At 60.9% G+C, this 23,569-nt stretch overlaps 1 protein-coding gene across 3 annotated transcripts in view; it reads right to left on the reverse strand.

Annotated features, from left to right (window-relative positions):
* The window catches only part of ZC3H3 (zinc finger CCCH-type containing 3), an 89,193-nt gene extending 66,544 nt beyond the window's left edge, over window positions 1-22,649 (reverse strand). For 2 of the 3 annotated variants that reach the window (XM_048212459.2, XM_057307999.1), the window contains exons 1-3: window positions 22,547-22,636; window positions 19,569-20,886; window positions 18,250-18,446 (exon numbers count right to left, since the gene is read on the reverse strand). In XM_048212459.2, coding sequence (XP_048068416.1) covers window positions 18,250-18,446; window positions 19,569-20,886; window positions 22,547-22,634 — 1,603 coding nt within the window. In that variant the 5' untranslated portion in view covers window positions 22,635-22,636. Of the gene's footprint in view, window positions 1-18,249; window positions 18,447-19,568; window positions 20,887-22,546 lie in introns of all 3 variants that reach the window. The other variant, XM_026488907.4, reaches the window with a different exon arrangement.
* Window positions 22,650-23,569: the final 920 nt, after the last annotated feature.

The raw sequence follows: 23,569 nt of genomic DNA on the forward strand, positions 1-23,569 counted from the left end.
GGCCTGTCCTACCTGTGATCCAGATGGGTCCAAGCACGGAGCTGGGGGCTGTCCGCCGGGACCCCTGTGCAGGTAAACACAGAGCTGACCCCAGCACCTCCTCCCTAGGGACGATGCTCAGCCTGGCTCCGTACAGCTGCCAGGGGACAGGACTTGAAGCCAGCCCAGCAGGAGAGGCCCTAGAGCAGGCCAAGGTCCCATTCCAAGGCCTCCTGCCTATGCCATGGCTAGGGCTCACATGCCCAATGCAGTGGCCCAAGGCCTCAGCCCTAACTGCCAAGGCAGGACCAGGTGTCAGCCAACACCTAAGCGCACAGTGGGCCTGTGAGTGTGTGCTCTCTGCCCTCACAAAATGGCCAGTCCTCTGTCGTCTCTGCATCCCCTTCCATTTGGGGGCCTGGCCCATCCAGGGCCAGGAAGCCCAGGGAAAACAGCCTGGAAGGTACAAGGTCATTCATTTCCCTCTCAGCCACGCTGAAACCCCAGGAGACCAGGCTCCAGGGAGCAATGTGGGGGGGGTCCCAAGTTCCTCAGAGAGAGGTGAGGGACCATGTCCACTCTCACCAACAGCACCAAGGCTACTCTAGCCGGGCCAGTCCAGCTAAAGGGACAGAGGCTGGCCCACCTACCCCACCCTGGTAGCTGCTGCTGGAGTACTTCTGGGTGGGCAGGAAAGTACTAGAAAGTGCCCACCACTCCTAGACAGACGACCCCACATTCTAAGCCATGATCTATGGGGAAAGAGTCAGTTGCCTGTCCTGGGTGAGGCGGTAGGTAAGGTGCAGAGCACACCCTGTCCTCCCTGTGGCTCCCGACAGTGATTCTGACAGCCAAGCCACTGGAGACACACTGCCCGCGGGACAGGAAGGGCGCGCATGAAGGTGCCTCCCCCTGCCGACCCCCAGTCCTCTCCCACAGGGATGGGAGCACACAGAGGCCGAGCTGCCCTAGCAGACACAGAAACCCAGCCCGCAGGGTGGCCAGTACAGCCCCACGGGCATATGACCGGCACCGGGCTCCAGCCGTCCCAGGAAACTGCAGCTTCGTGAGGGCCACCTGCCCAGGCACGGGGGCCCTTCTTCCAGCCGGACTTCACCTGGGCAAGGCCTGGCTAGACTCCACGGGAGCTGGGGAGCTGCCGGGTGGCCTGCGGTCCCAGCTCCCAGAGTAGCGCAAGGCCTCTCGCAAGGACACAGCGACCTGCTCACCACGGCCGGGCCGTGTCTCAGCATCCCTCCCCACTGCTTCCTCAGAGTCAGGGCTAAAGAGAGATGCCTGCCGGGGAGCCTGGAAATAACGCCTCTAGAACAAGCAACCGCTCACAGAAAACCATATGCCCCCCCACAAAACCCAGGCTGCCAGGCTGGCCTTAGCTGGACTAGCACTGGTGGTCCCAGCCTGGCGGGTGGCACCCCGTCATGCTCGAAGATGGCCCACCTCTCTGCCCGGGGCCCTCCGGGCACAGCACCTGGCGAAAGCCCCGGAGCCGGCAGCGCTGCCCGCCTCCATGACGGCTCCCCAGCACACGGCCAGCAGAGGCCCTGCAGGAGCCGACGGAAGGGCGGAGGGGCAGCTTTAGGGGGCTCCTCCTAAAGACACAGGCCTCAGCCCTCTGTGGGCGGGAAGGACGGGGGAGCAGGGGAGGAAGGAAGGAGCAGGAAGGGGAGGAGGGGCCGCGGGCACAGGGCCCGCGGGGGCAGGCTGGGTGGGCAGGGCAGGCAGCGGCCGAGCCCCGTCAGCGCACAGGGGCTGCTGTCAGATTGCGGCCTCATGGGCAGCTGCAAGGATAGGCTGACAGATGCCCCACCGCGTGCTGCCCCCAAAGAGGCCCCCCGATGGCTGCTGCTCCCCCGAAGCGCCCGCAAGGCCTCCTACCTTGCCCGCAGGTAGCGCACGCACCCGGAGGCCAGCTCTGCGGACAAGGCAGCTGTGAGCAGCAATCCACAGAACCGCGACAGGGAAGCAGGACACGGTCCTAAAGGAGCGCGCAGGTGGCCTTGCTCAGTGCCGGCGTGCCAGCCGGGGCAGAGCAGGTCCCAGGAGCCACAGGGAAGCCCCAGCGCAGCAGCAGCCAGCGGTCCAGCTGGCCCCCTGCCAGCAGGCCAGACAGCCACGAGGGCACGGACTCGGGGGTGACGGGAGCACAGTGACACGAGCAACCTTCGGAACTGCCCCAGGCTTCGGCAGGGCACCCCCAGACACACGGCGAGGTGCTAGGGCCCAGGGCCTGTCCCAGCTCCCCCAGACCTCCCACTTGAGCGACACACAGACACAGAGCAAGCTTCCCTTACCCACTCTTGCTCAGATTCTGAGGTGGGGCCCAGGGCTGGGGGGTTGGGGTTTTCCAAAGCCCCAGGTCCATCTCTCCATCTTTCATAGACACTGTGACATAAGGCCCATTCCCCCAGATACGTCAGGCCCTGCTGGCCAACATGGCACCCCCCACGATGGAGAAACGGGGAGGCAGCAGGTCCAGAGTAGACACCACCGCCAGGCCCCTGCCCAGCTGAATCTGGGGGGTCTTTTGCCTCATGTTCACACGGCCCCTCACTCAAACTCCCTGCCCTCATCCTATCTTGCAATCTCCCCCAATACAAGAGGACCCAGCATTGCCCCCCCTCACCCCAAGAGAGGAAGCAGCAGCCCAGCCACCAAGTTTGTTACCACGTTGCCCCCCACGCACGCACAGGGCCGCCTCCACCCAGACACAGGGCCGGAGAGGTGGGAGCAGGCTCTCAGCTTCAGCTGCAAACAGCTGGCCTGAGGGGAGGGGAACGGCCCAGCTCTTGGCCCTGGAGGCACCTGTGAAACAGGCCATCCTTCACTCTACAAGAGGCTCACATCCCAAAAGGCTCACACCTCTCCCAGAGCCCTGTCCACATGCTGGTATGTGCCCAGCGTGGGGACTTCACAGGCTTTCTGCGCTCACAGGGCCGGGGCGGGGGGAGGGCCCACGGCTCCTGCCCAGCTCAGGTGGGCCCTTTGCTGCCCCACGGCCACAGCCCTTTCCCACGGCCGCCTTGCTGCGGGCCAGCTGCAGAGCGGTGGCCACGGGAGCACGTCGCACCACTGAGAGCGCGCTCCCCGAGGCTGCTGCGCCCCACCGTGCTCCTGCACGCACCCCGCCACCTCCTCGCTCTGCCGCTGATGCGGAAAGGGCAATTAGGAGAGGAGCTGCCACAGCCCATCACGGATCCGTGCGGCTCGGAAGACACAGAGAAAAGGAAGCACAACAGCTCCAGAATTAATTTAGAAAGCGCAGAGCCCCGCAGAGTGACAGCAAACAGGCCAGTGAATGCTGGGGTGGGGGGGTGCCCACAGCCACCAGGCCCAGGGGGAGCCCAGCCACGAGGTGGGGGGGGGACGGCTCTGGTCTGTTCCGATGGAGGCACCCAGAGCACTGGGAGGTCCACAGACGGGCAGGGCAGGAAGAGGCCACACTGCTGTTAGGTCCCTACCACACCCCAAAACCTGAATGAGCTGGGAGGGGACAAGTGTGCCAGGGACAAGACCTTGGCATCATGCAGACCCCTGTGGCCCCCTGGGCCAGAGACACCAGAAGGGCACAGGGCTCTGGGGCTTATCCGAGGCCAGGACTCCTTCCTGCCAGGCCTGGGAGACACTCAGGCAAACCAACAAATAACCGGACGCTTAGTGACCAGAGACTGCAGGATTTATGGTCCGTGTGTGCGCCTATAGATTTCCTTCGCAAATTCCATCCGTTCTGTGCATTCACACCAAATCTCGTCATTGAAAAGCTACCTGTGTGAGCACAGAGAGCCCTAGGCCGCACGCGCGATCCCAGGAGGCCCCAGAGAAGGCCCAGCTGCGGCGCTCTCTTGGGCCCCTCACAGCCCAACCCCTTCCAGCCTGGGCTCCACCTGGAAAAATGTTCTGCCTGCCACCACCCCCGAAAAGGTGCCAGCCGGGAGCAAGGGCCCTTACAGTAAACAGGTCATTGTCAACGGGTCTTGAGGGAAGCCACTACCACCTCCCAAGGACCCAAGAACGGGGATGAGAAAGCAGGGGTCCCACGGACACAGGCACCGTTTCCAGGATCACACCACCGGTCTAGAAGCTCTGACAGCTGAAGAGACATGGCCCTCTGGAGGATGCCACGTAAGACCACCCTTTCTATGACAACTGAGGCACCTCTCCCTTGGCAGAGCCACCCTCAGGATCCCAGCAGGACAGAAGCAAAGGGTTTCAGCGCAGACCCCAGCGAATAAGGGAGGCCGATCCTTGGTGCCCATCTTGAGGGGGCTCCATCTGTGTCAACATGGTCCTCTGAGGGCACGGGCAGCGGGGCTGACTGCAGGGACAGAGCCCTGGGGTCTCCAAGGAAAGCACCACCACCTGCCTACCCACCCGCCCACCAGCTTCCGGCAAAGAAGCTGGACTTTAAATATGATTAATAAAGAGCATAGGGGGGCGCCTGGGCAGCTCAGTCGGAGAAGCGTCTGCCTTCACCTCAGGTCATGATCCCAGGGTCCTGGGATTGAGTCCTACATCGGGCTCCCTGCTCAGTGGGGGGGGTCTGCTTCTCCATCTTCCTCGTGCTCTCTCTCGCTCTCTCAAATAAATAAAATCTTCAAAAAAAAAAAAAAAAGAGCGAGGAAACACACAGACTATGGTGAAGAAGTTTAGTAGAATTGTTGCTGAGACCCCAAAAAGCAAGAAGGAATAGAGCAAAAGCAGTACTGAAGGTATGATGGTTGAAAATTTTCCCAAATTGATGAAAACCATCAGTCCACAGATTCAAGAAATATCACAAACGCCAAGCAGGATAATAATGAGCACACTAAGCACACCATGGCCCGCTGCTGAAAACCAGGGAGGAGGGGCCCAGTCATGACCAGAGCAGAAGAGCACGGCCACCTGGCCTGCAAGGGAACGCCCGCCAGCCCCAATGGCTTTCCACGATGAAAACCGTTCAGAGATGAAGGCAGAAACATAGACTGTTCAGACGGACATCTGTGGAGAGAAAAGGTCCTCAGCAGACCTGCAACGTTAAAGGAAACGTTAAAAGGTGTTCTTCGATCAGAAAGAGGAACGAAGACAAAAGGCAGAGAAACACACAGGTAAATTCCGGTAAATGCTGACTGTACATAAATGGTCTCGTGAAGTCTCAAATACAGGGAGAACTAAGATCCCAACAGGTCTAGCACAGAAAGTGGGAGGGGGAGGAGTTCACAAGCTCCAAGCAGCATACGCTACCTGGGAAGCCATCACTCAGTCAATCTCTCAGTATCAATAACACTAAGTAAAAAACGCACATTATAACCTCCGGGTTAAAAAAAGAAATAAAGGAATGTATAGTAAGCTAATTGAGGAAAAAACGGAATTAAAAAATCCAGAAAAAAAAGAACAGAGGAGAACCGGGGTGGTTCCCGATCTCAGCTCACACCTCCGTCTCAGGGCCTGAGTTCCAGCCCCACACTGGGCTCCACACTGGGGATGGAGCCTTCTTAAAACAGATGAGAGAGAAAAGCACAGAAAAGTGGAAGAAAGAAAAAGGAAGTCAGGAGTTTTAAGCCAAAATACATTAGTAATTACAGTAAGCGTGAACACACTAAATCTTTCTTTAGAAAGACATTTTCAGACGGCAATTAAAACTATTTACTGCATAGAAAAAATATCTAAACATAACGGAGAAGCTGAAAGTACACACACGATTGCGTAGGATACAAACAACGTTCACGTGTCCGCCGGGCGCGCGTGCCTGTGCGCACCCACGTTCTACGGGACCTGCTGAAACAAGACCAACGCAGCTCCCCTTGAATCAGAGAAAACAGCCTTTAAGGCAAAGCGCATTACCGGAAATAAGAACATTTCGTAACCTCAAAAGATTCTATCCACCAGGGAGATGTAACGGTTCCGAACTGGTTTGCCGTCAGCAAAGTGGCCTCAAACTATTTAAGGCAGATCTGACAGAGAAACGAGGGACCACGAGCACAGCGGAAGACTCTAACACCCGTTCTCAGGGACCAGGGTGGGGGCAAGACCTCCTCCCTGCTGCCCCCATCGGTCAGTGCGCAGAAGATGGGAGCCACACGGCCAATGCCACGTGCCTTCCAGAGCCCCACACCCAGCAGCTGGAACTCCGTCCTCTTCAAGAGCATGTGAGAGCCTGACCAGAACTGACCACAAGCCGGGTCATAAGGCAAGTGTCAGCACACCGAGAAGGACCGAAATCACACACACTGCATGCAAGGTGGGGTGAAGCTGGAAAACAGTAACTACAAATACCGTCAAAGTGCTGAGAGGTTTGGAAATGAAACAAAATACCCTTCTTAAAAAACCCGTGAGTCAAAAAAAATTAGAAAAAAAATTGGAGGAAAACCGGGATCATTAACTTGCGGGATACGGCTATGCTTAGGACATATTTATAACTGTACAATTGCCTGTTTTTCACAAGAGACCTAGGGCCACTCATCCAAGCACCTGTGGACACTGCATCCAAACACAGGCCTGCTGTGGTCTGTGGGAGTGGCTCTGACCTGGGACAGCAGCCCCCACCCCCCAGCCTCTGCTCCCCACTTGCTGTCCCTCCCCTGAGGGCACACACGCCAGCCAGTGCTACTGCCCGGGACAGACAGAGGGGCGGTGGGACTCTGTGGCCTCCAGCCACTCCCCTACCCTTCACAAGCCAAGGGGACAACACGGCATGGGCCGGATCCAGACAATGAACCGCCCCCCCCACCTGGGTCTTTTCTTTCCCCTTTAAAGCACAAGGAGTAAGGAAAGCCAGGCAACAGAGAACCCCAAAGGAGAGACATGTTTCTAGACCTCCTTTGTGAGATGCCCACCTTGGCCCCTCGGAGCCCCATGCCAACCAGAGGAACCTCGAAGGGCGGCTCAGGCCTGATTCAGGGACACACTGCTGGCTCTCGGAGTCTCACAGGTGGAGTCCAGCGTGTCACTGCTGGGTAGGCACAGGGCCAGGCTGAGGTAGGCAGGGGAGGGGGCTCTCTGTGCAGGTCCTCGGGAGCCACAGCCGCCTTGCCCCACTCCTCCCATGGGGCCAAGCACCAAAGACACAATCCTCCAGCTGCAGAGTTCCCAGAAGGGGACAGACCCCAGGACTGCTGTCCCCCACCAAACTCAGCTCCTGTCCCCTCCCCAGAGGCCTGGACCAGAAGACCCAGCCTGGGGACATCGTGTCCCTCCATGTGTCCTCCTCCTTCGCCCAGCCGTCCTCAGCAGGAAAGAATTCCACCTGAGGCACCAGGCAGCTCCCAGCACCACTCCCTGGAACTACTGTCCCTGAGCCATAGCCTGATGCCGCTCTGCATCTCAGCGGCCCCGACGGGACGGGGCTCGTCCGGCAGTGCTCCTGGGGAGCTCCAAAGTCACACTCCTGCTCCTCCTCCGTTACACAAAATGTCCAGGCCAGGAGGTGCCAAGGGGACAGCTGGGTCATACCCCCCAGCCCAGTGCCCGGGTTCCAGCCCCAAATGCCATAGGGAGCAGCAGACAGCACACAGGGTCCACAGCCCCCAGCCCTCCCAGGGCCAGGTATAACCCCTCACCCCTCGAGGCAGGAGTCTGCCACTGGCCCCAGTGAGCCCAGGACAAAAAGGGCACTGAGAGGCCACTGGCAGTGAACGGACAAACCAACGCCCAAGCCCCTCGGGGCCATCCACCCACGCACCCACCTACCTCTGTGCCCTCATCTGCCTGTACCTACGAGGAGTGTGCCCGCTTTGCTCCTGGACGCTGCACTAGGATCCTGGCACAACCTGGCCATCAGCTTGCACCAGATTCTTACCAAGGACCCAGGGCAGGGCCTGAGGACAAGAACAGGGCTGGGGGCGGGCAGATTGTGCCCCCACATCCTCTCCCGGCCTACCTCCCTCCCCCCCGGCTGGACTGCGCTGGTCACACAGCAACGCCCGTGCCTGCCAACCCCATCTGGACCGTTAGCTTCCTCCAGCCCTGGCCCCGCCTCGTGGGGAGGCCCAGCATCTGCTCTGCAGCTAGCACGGGGCCCAGAGTGTTGACACGTTCTGGAGGTGAGGCTTGCAGGCCACAGAAGGGGGCCCAGGCCCAGTCAGGTGCAGACTGCTGCCCACAGAGGGGAAGGTCCAGTGTCTCCCCAGCCTCACTTTCTGCCTCTGGGCGTTGGCTCACCCCGGGCTCAGTCTAGACAGCCGTCACTCAGCAAACTTAACTTGGCTCTGTCCCCTCCCTTGGTAGCCTCCCTGTGAGCCCAGCACCCAGGATGGCTCTGGTCTACACTGGGCACAGCCATCCAGGCAGAAGGAGCCTGGCAGCAGACAGCAGACGCGGCACAGGTAGATGTCCCTAACACCCCAGGACCTCGTGACCACCCTTCCCGGGGGCTGGGAGAGGCAGCAGTGTCAGATCGCTGCGGGCCCTCCTGCCACCTGTGGGCATCCCCGTGTCCCTTCATTCTAGGCCAGTCCAGGTGAAAGAAAGCCGCAGCCGTGCTCTGCCACCTGCCCTGAGCGCACACCGTTCTCTCTGCTCAGAGTGCCCCTCGTGGCGTGCGCACTTTCCTCTCCACCCTCTGGCCCTTAGAAAGCCCGGCCCAGGCAGGAGCCCCCTCCAACTCCCTGCCAGCGGGCCAGTCCCTCCCTGTCTTCTCTCTGCCACAGAGTCACATCCGGGCTGCCGTCACTTCTTTTCACCGCTATGCCGTTGGGCCTTGCCGGGGCCACATGCCTAGCACTGCTTAGGGCTCGGTGACACTCAGTGACATTTGCTTATCGGGGGCAGAAATGGCATAGAGGAATGAGTAGCAAGAAGACAACAGGCCCCACGTGCAGGGTGGCATCGGCTGAGCTGTTAACTCTCACACGGGCCTTCCCCGTCCTGGCCAACCCCTGCCCTTGCCGTGCAAGCCCAGCACGGGGCAGGAGACGCCAAAGGAACCGGCACTTCCTTCCTGCTAGGACCTCGCCCCAGCATGCCAACGGACATGCGCCACGGGAAACTGCCGGTCAGGTGGGAACACGGGGACCCCGATGGGGACCCATATCCAGGCGAAGCCCTGGCCACACGCAGCCCTGCCCTGCCCTGGAGGAATCCCCCAGCACAGAGCACACCAAGGGCCCAGTGCCACGGCAGGTGCCCATAGCAAGGGTACAGAGGAGTTAGGTGGGCACTCCAGCAGGAGGAACAGGACCCCAGGCCTGGGAGAGGGTGCCCAGCAACATTCTGACAGCCGCGCAGAGAAGGCGCCAACTTCCAGAGACCTGGAAGGCCACACCTCCAGGAGGTAGGCCAACCCACACCCTCTCACCAGGTGGCCACTGAAGCTGGCCCCCTTCCCAGAGGTGGGAGGGGTCAGACCCAAGAAAGCTGCTAGGACAGAGCACCCGACGGGCGGCAGCAGGAGGAACAGCAGGACTGACAGGAAGGGCTGAGCCTTCGTCCTGCGCCCCAGTGCCTGCTGACGGGCAGGCACCCGTGAGCCCACCAGGCTGAGAGGGACCCTCAAACTGCACTTGGGGGTGCACCACCCTCGGCGCATCCCGATCATCAGATCATCAGACACAAGAAGCAGCCCACGCCGTCCCCAACCAGGGGAGACCCGAGCCCACCAGAGGGCGCTCCCGTTCCCCGGCCCGGCAGGCTTCAGCTTCAGGACACCACTTGGGAGTCCGCAGCTCGGCAGTGGCCGCGACTTCCCTAGAGGCTCTGACCTGCCCATGGGGCCACGGGAACGCCATGCACGCACGCAGACGTGCCCTCCCACCCCGGTTCTCGCGGAGTAATTCATTACCACAGCCACGACGCACTAAATCACTAAGTCGAGGCCTCCGATGCGCCTGACAACTCATGCAAGGCTCACATGGATCACTGTGGCTGCCTTTCGCAGCACCTAATTCAGCACCTTCTCCTTCCCGTATGGAAGCAGGGCTCCGGATGGAACTGCTCTTGCCGCGTCCGCCCTGGTGAGACTAAAGAGCCAGGCGCACCAGTGAGCCACACGGAAGGCAAAGCCCTCCGTGGCGGGAACCCCCGGCAGCCAACCTGGCTGGCTTCCACCAAGCCCTGCCCCCAGCCCCTGGCCACCTGGCTCCTGTGGTCAGCACAGCGGCCCCGGAAGTGGCCCTTGGCCCCGTCACAGATGTGGAAACTGGAAGCGAGTGAGGCTCCTAACCAGGGCCCCTCAGCAAGATCCCAGCACCCAGGGGGACGGGAGGGACGCGCCTCATGGAAGTCACCCAGCCCTGGCCCTCCCCAGCATCCTCCCCTGCCGTGATGACACAGGAAGCCCCCTCCATCCTCCTCTCAGCTGTGTGGTGGGAGTCAGGACCCTCCTGGGGCTGCGGCCAGGGCTGCCACACAGCCCTGCCCACAACATGGGGCCTGAGAGAGGCATCCCTGGTGTCCCCTGCAAGTCTCCCACTCCCCCACAGGCTACAACCGGTGGCCTTTGCCTAAATCAGTAGAGGACAGCTAGCCAGCCCAAGAAGGTCCCCGAGGCCAGCACCGTGTCCTGCCCCAGAGGCTGGCCCTGGGCAGGCAGTGACACCCCCACCCCCAGGCTTCCGGGCACCGTGCGCTGGAGTCTGAGCACTACCCAGCAGCATGCATTCCACGACGGCCAGCCTCCCAGGGAGGCCCCCAGATCAGAGGGTCCATCCAGCAGCCTGGCCGCAGTGCAGGGTCAGGGTGCAGCCACACCCAGCCATCCGAGAGCACCCTGCAAACGTCCATGGTGAGAATAGGCCCCCTTCCTGTGGAGGCCCAGGGCAAGGCCCGAGGCTCTGCTCTGCTCCCCGACCTGCCCACAGCCTTGAGGCCATCACAGGCCTCACACGGGCCCGCTGAGCAGCAAGCAGCGGGGTCTCAGGCTGCCTCCTGAGAGCGATGCCGCAGTGCTGTGGCCTGGCTCACCCCCTGCCCATCACTGGGTACCCTGGTCAGAAGCACAGGCCTGGTTGGAGGGGGTGGGGCCCAGCAGGCAGGGAGAGCTGGGCTTTTCCACGCACCTGGAGCCCTCAGAGAAGGGAGCCAAGTGAGAACTGCGTAAAAGGCCCTCCTGGCAGCTGCTCAAGGGGCAGCTAGAGGACAGAGCCAAAAGTGGGGGCAGCCCGAGCCCCCCATCCACTGGTGCCTGCTCGGCAAGAACCCCACAAATGTCCCTGCACAAACCGAGCATGTCCAGACAGGCTTTGATGCCCAGAACTCTTGAGAGGCCTGCTGTGACCTCTCCAGGAACAAGGGGGCAACCCCAACATGGGCCCTTCAAGCCCCAGGACAGCCGGCCAGGGGTACCTGCCTAAGGAGCCAGGAGGGGGTTGGCAAGGAGCAAGACGGCCCACAGACTCTCCACCCAGGGACTGGGGAGATGGGGAGATCCACCGCTGAGCAAGCACTGTGTGGCCCTGTTCCGGGGCCAGGGGAAGGCACAACGGCCACCCAAGAGACCTGGTGAGGGGCCCAGGTACTGGAGGAGGAGTGGAGGGGGGTCCGAGAGGAGCTCACATGGGGAGAAACTCCCTGCGTACTTCCCTGGAGAAACCTGGGACATAGGGAGCGGGTGTTCTACTTCTTTGTTTTAAAGATTTTATTTAGGGGCACCTGGGTGGCTCAGTCGGTGACGAATCTGCCTTCAGCCTAGGTCATGACCCTGGGGTCCTGAGATCGAGTCCCCTGTCCCACTCCCTGCTCAGCTTCTCCCTCTCCCGCTGCTCCTCACCCCTGCTCATCTTCTGTCTCTCTGCGTGTGTGTCTCTCTCTCAAATAAATAAAATCTTTAAAAAAAAAAAAAAACAGATTTTATTTATTTATTTATTTTAAAGAAAAGAAATAGAGCACACGCATGCGGGCGCTGAGGGGAGGAGCAGAGGGAGAGGAACAGGCAGATACCATGCTGAGTGCGGAGCCCAGTGTGGGCCTCAATCCCACGATCCCAAGATCGTGACCTGAGCCAAAATCAAGAGTCAGACGCTTCACCAACTGAGCCGACGGGTCCCCCTTAGGTGTCCCAATTCTGGCTAGAGCGGCAGGGTGGCCCCCCAAGACTGGGCGATCCCAGCCAGAGGTGCTTCTAGCCGGACACCACCACCAGGGACTGTCACTGGGAGCTGCACGGTGAAGACCTGGTAAGACCCAGATAAGGGGCCAAGACCACAGCTGCCTTTTCTGCCAGTGACCTAGGGTGAGTGGACAGTCCACTTCTTGTCTGCACAGAGGGGACAGCAGCTTCTCCAGACCACATGGCCGATACGGTGGCCTGAGCGATGGGCGGTAAGCTCTCACCCAGAGGCGAAGTGGCAATGCAAGGCCCGGCTCAAGTGAAAACTGGGCCCCCCCACAGTCCTGTCCCTGCAGCCCTGAGCGACCTCTCCCAGACCCACACCTTCACCCACCGCACTAGCTGCTCAGCTGTGCCATCTCAGGCACCCTGGGCCAGGCCCCAGACTCAAGATGACACAGGGGAGGAGGGGGGCTACCACCGTCCCAGCCAGGTGAGCTAGAAGGGCCCTCCCACCCGAGCGAGGTCTGGAAGGTGACACCTGTCCACCCAACCACAGCTTCTTCTTGGCACACAAAGGCCACCATTTCCAAGTGGCAGGTAGGAATCCCATGACCTGTGGCCACTATGAAGCCCCCTAGACTAGGGCACAGGTGAGATGCTCCGGGAAGTACCCACTCTGCATATAAGAAGCCTTCTACCTCAGGGTGGCCCGAGTCCTGGCACTGGGCCCCGTGTGGATGGAGACAAGCCGAACAGGCCCAGGACAGCCAGGCCCTGCACCAGAGCACGAGCCAACGTGAGCTGTGTGCACTGTAAACACCACAAGCTGAGATCACTAATTGCCACAATTACATGGGTGGTAAATCAGAAACCATTTTTGAGGTCTATAAAAGGCTTTTCTCTCTCCGCTTTCTCCAGTGTCTGTCCACCCTGAGACACATCAAGCAGGGTCTCTGTGCAGCCAAAATGCAGTCAACCCCACCAGTCCTCAGCAAACGAAGCTCCCTGGGGCCCTTTCTCGGGTGTCATCTCTTGATCCCCCCAGCGGCCAACAGACTCACCACCAGGAGAAAAGTCAGGGGAGGAAGGCTAGAGGCAGAGGCGGGGAACACAGGGGTGGGGGTGGGGTCACATGGTGTCCCCAAGGGGCCACCTGCCCCACCTCCCAACCAAAGTCTGACTCTAGGTGAACTGGGCAGGAGGGTCTGTGGGCAGGGGAGCTGGGGAGGGGAGGCAGAGAGGGGAAAGCAGGAGGAGGAGTCAGGCCAGATCTTCATAATGCTCAGTCCCCGGGCGCAAGGCACCAGCGGCCACACGGCTGCTGAACGATGCAGTTTTGAATTCAATTAAAGCGATTATCTGTTGTGCCAAATAAATTGTGTACAGCATATATCCCGCGGCACTTTACACCTCCGGGCTCATTATTCCCTAACTGTTTCCTCCTGTTTATGCGCTCTCAAATTAAATTGCTGATAATATGCGCTAAAATAAAAAATGAGCGCACCTTGTCCCAAGAAAATTGATTCTCCCTTTTCCTGAACCTGCGATTGCCAGGTTTTATATACTCTGTTCCTGGTGATCATTAGTAATTCAATTTTCTTTTTATTAGCCCCCTTATCTGCTGAGCAATATAGTGGCAGAGCTGACCTCTTTCGCACGGGTAAATGTTTAAAATCTTTTCCCTGATTAATTTTGCCAGTTAAGAAAAAGAGGAGAAATGGCCCGGCTCTTAGCCATCACAATGAATAAAGCTTAATGTTGATTGTGATGGAATTTCTAATGCCAGGGAAATTGATTGAGCGGGGCAATTACACGGGAACAGGAACTCCAGGGAGATGGGATCGCTCTCTCCTGGCCACAGCCTTTTGGTTATTTAAAACAATCCAATTTGCAAGGATAATTATGTATTAGTGTTTTATCTGCCACTTGAAATGAACAGGGGAGTTTTGATACTGGCCTAGCATTAGCAGGTTATTGCTGCAAATTACTGGATATCTGCTTTCTTTCACATAAAGAGGAAATTAGGCAATCAATTACCAGAAAGAGGTGGACTGAGAGATAAGAGGGGCCAGTGCGCCCTCTGCTGGCCACTGGCGGCTCCGCGGGGCTGGGAAGGGACCTACCCCTCCCCCTCCCTCCCTCCACTGGGCAGGAGCCCACCAGGGGTCAGGTCCCTCCCCTACACAGCTTCCACAGAAGTCTGGACCTGGGTCAATGATCTGTCAGGGAAAACGGGTAAGAGAAGCCTCGAAGCAGCCTGTCCACCACAGGGAGGCCATGGTGGCCGGCCCAGAGCCCCGGAGCCCAGGGTCTGCACCCCAAATGTCCACAGCATCAAATGAAAACTTGTGTTTGAGGCAGCTGCAGTCGGCTGGGGCCTGCCCAGGTGGTGGAGCAGGGAAAGGAGGGAGACAGGAGAGGGAAGCCTGTGGACCTGGCAGAAGGAGGTGCTTGGGGGAGCCACCCACTGACTCCTTAGTAGCCCTCAGCCCAGGGAAACGCTCGTCTTCACTCCTGTCCCCCCCACTGCCACCTCCACCAGTCTCAGGCTCTCAAGGTGGTGTGGCTGGAGCCGCCCGCCCAGCATTTCAGGCCTGTGCACAAGCATCTTCCACGAGCTCCCGGCCCACTTCTGAGAACGAGGACCCCACTCTTTGGCCCAGCATCCAAGACCTTACTGAAGGCTCTTCCTGGCTCACTGCCAGGACTCAGGCCTGCTGGACACTCCTGGGCCCCCGACATAGCCACGTCATGTCCCTGAGCACATTCATGCGGCCCCCAGGTCCCTCCTCTCACGTATCCAGAACCACCCCCTTCCCCTTACTGCGGCCCACCGGACCCTCCCATCACACGGGTCCCGCCTTCCATCTGGCCTCAGCCACCGCCCCTCCCCACGCCTGCCACACAGGACCTCTCTCTGCTCCTGCAACACGGCACAGCTCACCCCGCCTGTGCCCTTCACCTGCAGAGGGGCGTGCCATTCACTCCTCCTTCCCTTCACGCAGGTCTCAGTTGGGAGGTCACCTCCTCAGAAATGCCAACTGCCCGCACTCCCCGCAGCTCTCTGCTACGTGACCCCATTTCCTTTCCCTCTGAGCACATTTACCACCTGAGAGTATCTTCTCAGCTTATTTACAAGTACCCAGGGAGCTGTCAATGACGGCAACGTGGCTGCAGCACGCACAGCACCCACGGGGGCCAGCACGCCTTCCTGCACCAGACCTACTCCACGCCTGCCTGTTGGATGGATGGGGGCGACAGATGGGGATGGGAGTAAGAACGGTGGACAGAGGAAAAATGGAGGATGGATGGAGGATGGACGGATGGTAGATGGAGGACAGATGGACGGAGGACAGACAAAGGGAGAACAGATGGGGGAATGGATACGCGGATAAACAGCTGGATAGATGTACGATGAATGGTGGATGGAGGGTGGACGGACGGATGGACAGATAGATGGAAGGATGGGTGGAGGATGGATGGAGGGGATGGGCAAGTGGATGAATGAGTAGCAGCCTTCTCCAAACCCTTGTCCCAACAGGACTCTCCCCCACCTTTCCACAGTCCTCCCAGGGCGTTCTGTGCCCTGGCTATCACATCCGTCTGTAACTACGAGCTGACCGGCTCACCTCCTAGTGGAGAGAACTAGGAAGGCAGGGACCTTGCCGGCTCCCTCAGCACTGGCGCCCGCACTGCGCCCATCCTACCAGCAGGAGGCAGCCTGCACATCTTCGGACTGGACCCGTACAGCTCACAAGAGAACCAGGCATCCCAGGCCCAACAAGAACAGAACACAAGCAAGCAGGGCCTGAGCCTGCAGGCACAGCTCCAGGGCGGACGCACACCGCCTTTCACGGCCCCCCAGATCTGCAGACCCAGCATTCCCGCCAGCCCCTTAACTCTCCATGCCGTTGTCCACCTGGTGGCCAGTGAGTGTCCTAGAGCATCCTGGCCTGTGTCACTGCGTGAGGATGCCAGCCCCAGGCCATGGCCCCAGGATGCTGCCCGTGCGGCCTGGGCCCTGCTCTCCCCAGTGGCTCCTGTAGCAAGCCGTGCCTCGGGCAGCCCCCACTCCAGCCCCGGGCCCACCAGGGCCCTCCTGCTGAGAGCAGGTGAGAAGAGCACAGAAGTCCGCCTGTGTGTGGAGGGTCTCAGGTGCTGTCCACCTCTTGCCCCATCTGGAGAGGGGTCCTCAGCTGCAGGCCCTCGGCACACTAGACAGGAGAAGTTCCTCAAACGAATGGCTCTCCTTCCTCCAAGGCGCCCACCCTAAAGGACGGCAACGGTCTGGCTCAGGCCTGTCCACCCCCAAACCAGGTTCCCTGGGGGGCAGGGATAGGACAGGCCTGGCCAGGTCACAGTCAAGGCAGCTCTTCTCAACTCCTGGAGGGTGGCAACACCAAGAACACAGACCGAAGAGTCTGACCTCTTCCGTGTGCCCACCTGGGATGCCCCACCAACCCCCTCGGTGCCACCCCAGCATTAGGACAAGGAGCCCCTGGCGGGCCCTGTCTGCTGTAACCCTGTCCCACGCGACGCCAGGCTCAGCACTTCCTCTACAAATACTTCCTTCCAGGCCCAGAGAGGAGGCCTGACGCCCAGCGGGTGCCCAGTGGATGCCCAGCAGCACTCCAGGAAGCTGGCACTCCAGAGCGCCCTGGTGCCAGGGCAAGCAGCCTCCGACGGGGACACTTCTTCCCCAAGCCGCCTCACACCACATCCTCTCACCACATCCCTGTAATCCAAGACTCACTGAAACACCACCATCTCGAGGCTCTGGCCCGGCCATCCGGTCTCCGTCCGCCCCAACCCACTCTCCCTGTGGCAAGTCACCACTGAAATATCTAAGTGCCCCGTGGGCTAGGATGCAGGCCTCAGGAGAGCCTCATGCCTCCTGGAGCCCCAGCACCTGAGGCAGGATGCAAAGAGGCCCGTGGATACGCCCACCAGCCACAGCCAGGCCTGAGTGCCGTCACTGCCCACAGGTGGCCGTCCCTGTGTGATCGCTTACCTGCGGGGTCAGATCTCCACTGGCACCTTCTCCACTCACCCAGACTTCTCTGCCCGCTGTGACAACACTATGACACAGGAGCTGAGCGGGAGCCATCAATCCTGGCAAAGGCCCGGATGCCCCCGGGCACTACTTCCTGACCTCTCTCCAGACTGCCCCAACCTCCCTGGGGACTCAGCCACCCCCTGCCAGCCTCCCAGAGCAAGGAGCGTTCTCAACCCATCCTCCCCTGTCAGGCCTGGGACAGCCTGGCCATCAGTTCATCCACAGCCTTCTGTCTGCTCCCAGTCAGTCCTGCAGCTGAAGCCCAACCCCCAATCCAGCCCCCTCGCCGTGGCCACCAGGGAACACCATGGGGCTCCCTTTGCTCTGTCCACGTGGGAAGAGGTCCACAGTTGCTGTGGCAGCTGGGTGTGGCCAGCACCCTCCAGCCTCACTTCCTCACACCTTCTCGTGGCCCCAGTGCCCCACTCTCCCACCACCAGCTGCACACAGGCACTCGGCTCTGCCCAGGCACCGCCTCCTCTGGAGATGTGTCCAAAGCCCTGCTGACCCCTTGGCGGGCTCCCCAAACGCCCGGCACAAAACAGCCATTAATGCACAAGTTCCGAGTCCGACCCCCCACCCCAGATCACCAGCATGTGCCAGTTCCCTGTGTGCTGCCATCACCATAGAGTGGGGGCCGTTCTCAGGAAGGGGACCACAACCCGCAACGGTCCCCAACCCTTCACCCATCACTAAACACCAGCAACTCAGGAAGCGGGCAACACAGACTCCTCCCAGGCCACCTCAGGATTCCGGAGGAAAAGGCAGCAACCAACAGGGAGAGGAGGGTACACCCGTGGTCTTGCCAGCCTGCAGGCCTAGGACAGGCAGCAGAGGCCTAGGGTAGGGGAGCCCCGGGAGCACAAACCACCCCTCCTCTCCCTGCAGGCCTGCATGGCTGCCACCTCCTCATCCACTTTCTGACTCCTTTCACCAAGAAGGACGTGACTGGGTCTACAGGAGAGATGCGCTAAAAAGGCCACGACGCGTCTGACCAGCGGCATCTCCCCCACCCAGAGCGCAGGGTGCAAGGGCCCAGTCCTTCTCCTCTGCTCTCCTGCCCAAACCACCCACTGCCCACCAGGCTGAGCGTTCTTGGGCTGGAGCACTGGCAGGACAAGGTGGAGGCCGAAGGTGGCTCCTAACAGGCGAGCAGAGCCAGCACAGACTCGGGGAGGTGAGACTCACACACCTGGCTAAGCAAACTTTCCAGAACCCCTCCTCCTGGTCATACCTTCCTTGGTGGGGAGGTGGGCCCGGCCTGGAGGCAGGCAGCACAGCCGGTGCCTGGTGACCTGCATCAGGCCCTTGTTGGGGGTCTTCTTCAGAACGGGGCTGCTCTTTCCCCGGAGGGCCTGCCTCCGCCGCAAGCTGAACTGGCTCTTAGCAGCAGCAGCAGGTGGGGGGCTGCTCTTCTTGTCCCCAGGAAGGCTGCAGAGACAAAAAGCAGGCAGCTCCCAATGGGCTCCCCCCGTGGGGCGGCTGTCCCCTTCCACCCTTGCCCACCTGGATCCCGGCACCAGGTAATCCACCCCAGGAGGCAGCCTGCCCCCGCAGGACCCAGCCTTCCCACCTCATCAGCAGAGGCTGTCTGACAGCTGTCGCCCTCCCGCCCTGCAGAGCCTGGAGCCAGGGCAGAGGGAGAGTGGCCCCAACTGCTGACCCCCACCCGGTGCATCTGCACCAGGTCTCCTCGGGCTCCCCAGGCCAGACGAACTCTCCAGTGGGGCTGGGGGAGGCCCTACGGAGCCACGGCAGAGCAGGAGCTGCCCCCCGCCTCCCCGGCCATTTCGGCGCGAGGAGCAACTTCTCACAGCAACCCTTTCCACACTGGCTGAAACAGAGGAGGGCCACTGTCCAGAGAAGGTGGGGGAGCCCACGTAACCTCACACCTGTCTGGGAGAGCAGGGCCAAAGACCAAGGTCAGACAGCAGGAAAGAGCTCCAGAGCAGGACTCGCAGCGGGAATGACTGTCTGCCCTCGCAGCTAACAGCTGCCCTAAGGCCCTGACCCCAGACCAAGCACTGAGCCACAGTGACATTTTTTAGCCTCCCATCACTCCTTGAGGGTTGACGGCCAGGGAAGTGACACCTATTCAGTGAGACAGTGACTCACCTGGTCACTTGGCCTCCAAGGAGGCAGACTTCCTCCCTGGTGCACCCTCGGTTTCCTCACCCCAAGTCTGGCCTGGGTATAAAGCAATCATCCACAAACCCTGTGGGCCCAGAGCAAAAGCTGCTCCGGCAGCCGCTGGTCTCTCCCCAGCAGGAGAGACGGGAGGCTTGTTGGCACCCGCCTCCACCTGCCTCACTGGCCAAGCCCCCACTACTCGGCTGTAAGGGAGAGCAGGAACCCCAGCCTCATTCGTACTGGGCACAGGAACGTCACCACACACACCGAGGCCTGACCCAGTAGCAGGGGATGCTGCTTCTCTCCCTCCCACACTCCCGCAGGTGGGCCTTCGCACAGGCTCTGCACTCCACGCCGGCGGAGGCGCAGGCCTGCCCCGTGCCTGCCCAGACGGAGCCCTGGGGTGGTGACGGGGGCACCTACCTGGCACTTCCTCGCCTCCGGACGATCTTGGTGCGGCTCTTCACTTTGTAAGCTGAGAGTGGGGGCTCACTGAGGAGGGGCTTCAAACTGCTAGGTCCCACTGCTGGTCTATCCCCCGGAGGGGACCGGGATGGGACTGGAGAGAGCTGGGAGGCATGGTCCTTGCTGCCAGCTTCCGACTGCCAATGGAAAGAGGAGGAGGAGGAGGCTGAGGGGCTGGACGCTTTCCACTTGTACTTGCTGGGGGAGGCCCCAGCCGTGGAGGATGCAGCCGACCTCCGGGGCTTGGCATCTGGATCGGCTCTGAGCTGCGTCTTCTCCACTTGCTCCGCGGTGCCAAAGGGGGCCTTGCACACATTCTCCGAGGCTGCTCTGGGACTAAGGGCCCTCCGCGCGGCCCGCGGGCTCTTGGAGGAAGCAGCCACCCACTTGTAGTTGTTCTTCCGGAACTTGTGGGTTCGACAGGACACAAGCAGTGACGATTCTCGGGCCTGCCTGGGTCCAGAAGCTGGTCTAGCTGGGCCGGCCACCACACCAGACGAAGCCGGCTGATCTGGGTGACCAGCATTCACTCTCCCATCTCCAAGGAGCTGGGCGACACAGCTGGCCACAGAGTGCGAGCCGACCTTCCGGCCCACAGCCGTGCCACTGCGCTGGGGCAGGGTGGACGATGGGAAGCGCGCCTTGACTGCAACCGCACTCTCGCTGACCGTCCGCCGGGGCTCTGAGGGGCTGTCACTCATGCTGCTCACGGACTTCACCACCCGAGGCTTGCCAGGCTCCTTCTGGCGGACCAGAAGGGGGTCCTCTACACCGCAGCTCCCCTTGACTCTTCCTGGCTTTGAGGGTTGCCGCTGCCCACCAGGAGGCTCGCCCTCACCCTCCCAAGGCCTGTGGTCACTCCAGGGGGGGGGCCCAAACTCTTCCAAGGAGCCCCGAGGGACCCCTGCAGCACTAGCTGAACCTGGTTTTGAAGGTGGTTTGACTTTGATGACCATGTTCTGATCTGAACTAAGCTGCACCTGCCTCTCCAGGACATACTGCTGGGGGTCAGGGCCCTGGCTTCCCCCAGCCCCGAGGGGCGGCTGCACAGCACAGTCACCGGGGGGGTCTGAGGATCCTGGGGGCCGATTCACAAGGGAGTACTTCTTGCGCCATCCAGGCCCGTGGTTCGGGGAGAAGCCCCTCCGGCTTGGGCGAGGGTAGCAGGCACTGAAGGCCCTGCTGCTGTTGTAAGCAGGTGGCTGCCACCGGGAAGCAGCTGAGGTGCCTGGGGCAGACGCATTTCCGTGGAGGTTTTTGTAGTCATCGATCAGACCTGAGAAGGCAGAATCACAGGCTCAATTAACCAGAGGGTGAACGGAAAATCAACAACAGTACCCAGGAAGTGAATCAGCGGACAAGACGCCCCACAGACCCCACCTCATTCCTGAGTCCGTGCCGGGCCGCAGCACAGAAGAGGCAGCCCCTGGAGCCTGAGAACCATGGACATGCCCTCAGCCCATCTTTTCCATGAGTCTTTTCCCACCGGTTCTACTTCAGTCCTATTTCTGGTTGTTTATCCTAAAGATGCACTCCTGTGGCATAATATCCCTAATTTGCCAGGAATATTATCATGCTGGTTCCACTGTACTTTAAGGGGATGTGTCCCTCGATACGAAGAAACCAGCAAGCTCCCATGGTATAATGTCTCAGCAAGGCAGCCAGTCAGCCACAGGGGCCCTCTGGCTTGCCCACGGGGGGGGGGGGGGGGGGGGGGGGGGCAGGAATACGCCTTAATCATCTCCCTGCCTGGCACACGGGACAATGAACGTAAGACAACAGACACCTGTGCGCATCCACCATTGACAAGGATGTCACACTGTCCTCCTCTAAGGGGAGAAGAGGCCTGCCTGGAGCCCCAACAGTGGGCTGACACCACCACCACCACAGGCTTTCCCAGGAAGCTCCTGGAGAGCAGTCCTGGTGCAGGAGAGGTAGAGGCCTCAGGGGGAACCCAGGGGGTTAGAACTCAACCAACAAACCAGTAGCTAGCCCCTCAGTTACAACACTCCCCCATCACAAGTCCTGTCCCCAGACCCAAAGAAAGCCATGTCCTGACCCGGTAACACCGCAGCGCGCACATGATAGGAGCCCAAGAAGCCTCTGGACAGGCTCGACCTCCGCCTGGACTCTCCCTCATACACGCTTTCCAAGTCCTTAAGTCTTCTCTTAATGGGAATAACTTTATTTTTTTTTAAAGATTTTATTTATTTATTCAACAGAGATAGAGACAGCCAGCGAGAGAGGGGACACAAGCAGGGGGAGTGGGAGAGAAAGAAGCAGGCTCATAGCAGAGGAGCCCGATGTGGGGCTCGATTCCATAACGCCGGGATCACGCCCTGAGCCGAAGGCAGACGCTCAACCGCTGTGCCACCCAGGCGCCCCATTAATGGGAATAACTTTAAACAGGAAATTTTTTAAGTATAGAAACCTCAAGTCGGGTCTAAAAATGGAAAAGTTGAGAAACTGAGGCCTGGGGAGTCGGGGCCTGGAATATCAAGGGAAGTGTGGGTGTACGGAGGGAAGCAGCCAAACGAGACGTCCAGGGGTTCCGCCACGCCGCACCAAGGCCAAGCCCTCCGCCCCACTGTCTGGCCCCGGGAGCGAGAGGGCGCCGAGGAAGTGTCCGCCCGTGGGGGTGGGGGGGGGCCGCCTCCCGTCGGTTACTAAGCGACGGCCCCGCCGCCACCCGCCGCAGCGCCTGAAGGACCCGCACTACCCGTCTGGCGAAACTCGCGCAAGGGGCTAACCCTGGCCCGCCCAGATGCCGGTCCAGGTCCCCCACCGCCTCCCCGACCCTACCCCCTCCCCACCCGACCCCACCGGGCCGTCGACACCGCAGGCGGAGAGCGACCCCCTTCGGGGAGGCGGATAGGGGCCCGCCGTGAGGTTAGGGTAAAGAGACGGACGCGCGACCCGGGCCCGACCCGACCCACCCTGCAGGAGACGGATCTGTCGCCGTAATTGCTCCTTTTCCTCCATCTCCCGAGTCCGCGACGCCCGGCCAGGCCCCCGCGACGTCATCGCCGCGCGACTGTTTTTCCCCGCGGGCGGGGAGGGGCGGGGCGGGGCGGAGTCGTGCCGGGCCTGGCCGGGGACGGGGCGGGGCCCGCGGAAGCACCGAGACTGCGCACTGCAGGCAGGCCCGGGCGTTGGCTGGGCCGCGAGGGACGCGCCGTCGTCCTGGCAACGCCTGCGGAAAGGCGGGGCCCCGCGCGCGCAGAGCGAGGGGCGGGGCGACGGCAGTAGCCGCGCCGGCCAGTGGCGCAAGCGCGCCGGGGCGGGGCGACGGCTGAGCCGGGGAGGTCGGGTCCCGGGGCGCCTGCGGTTCTCTGTAGGACGAGCCCTGGACTCGCGGAGAATTAGGCTCTGGAGGCGATGCGGGGGCGATCTGGTGGCGCTGTTAACGCCGCTCCGCGGGCCAGGACAGGAGAAGACCGAGAACGAGGAGTCCCTGGATCGGGAGCCTCCGAAAGCATGAAAGGTTTCGGTCGATCCGTGGAAACAAGTGTGCAGGCAGATGCGCACGCCCTGCAGCACTGCTGGGGGCGGAAAGGGGCGCCTCTGCTGGGGAAAGCAATCTGGAGGCTCCTCAGAAAGTGAGGAGCAGGAGTATCATGGCCCAGCGTCTCCCTGCGGGCGGGCACCCGAGAGAAGTGAGGGAGGAGAGCAGGGAGCACGTCCCGCTTGCACGCCCCTGTTCCAGGGAGCCCCGTTCGCACTCGCCCCGCTGTCCGTGTGCGCCACCCCTGCCGCGCACTGTGAGCCTTGGAAAGGGATGCACTGCTTACTGACCCCCGCTACCCCAGGGACCAACCTCAAACACGCGACGCTGAGTGAAATACGCCGGTCACACAAGGACAGCTATTGCGCGACTCCATCCATGCCAACTACCCAGACCAGGCAAACTTCTACCGACAGCAAGCCGATTAGAGGTCACCGGGGGCTGCGGGAAGGAG

This window comes from Ursus arctos, unplaced genomic scaffold (assembly GCF_023065955.2).
Source record: "Ursus arctos isolate Adak ecotype North America unplaced genomic scaffold, UrsArc2.0 scaffold_6, whole genome shotgun sequence".
NCBI lineage: Eukaryota > Metazoa > Chordata > Mammalia > Carnivora > Ursidae > Ursus > Ursus arctos.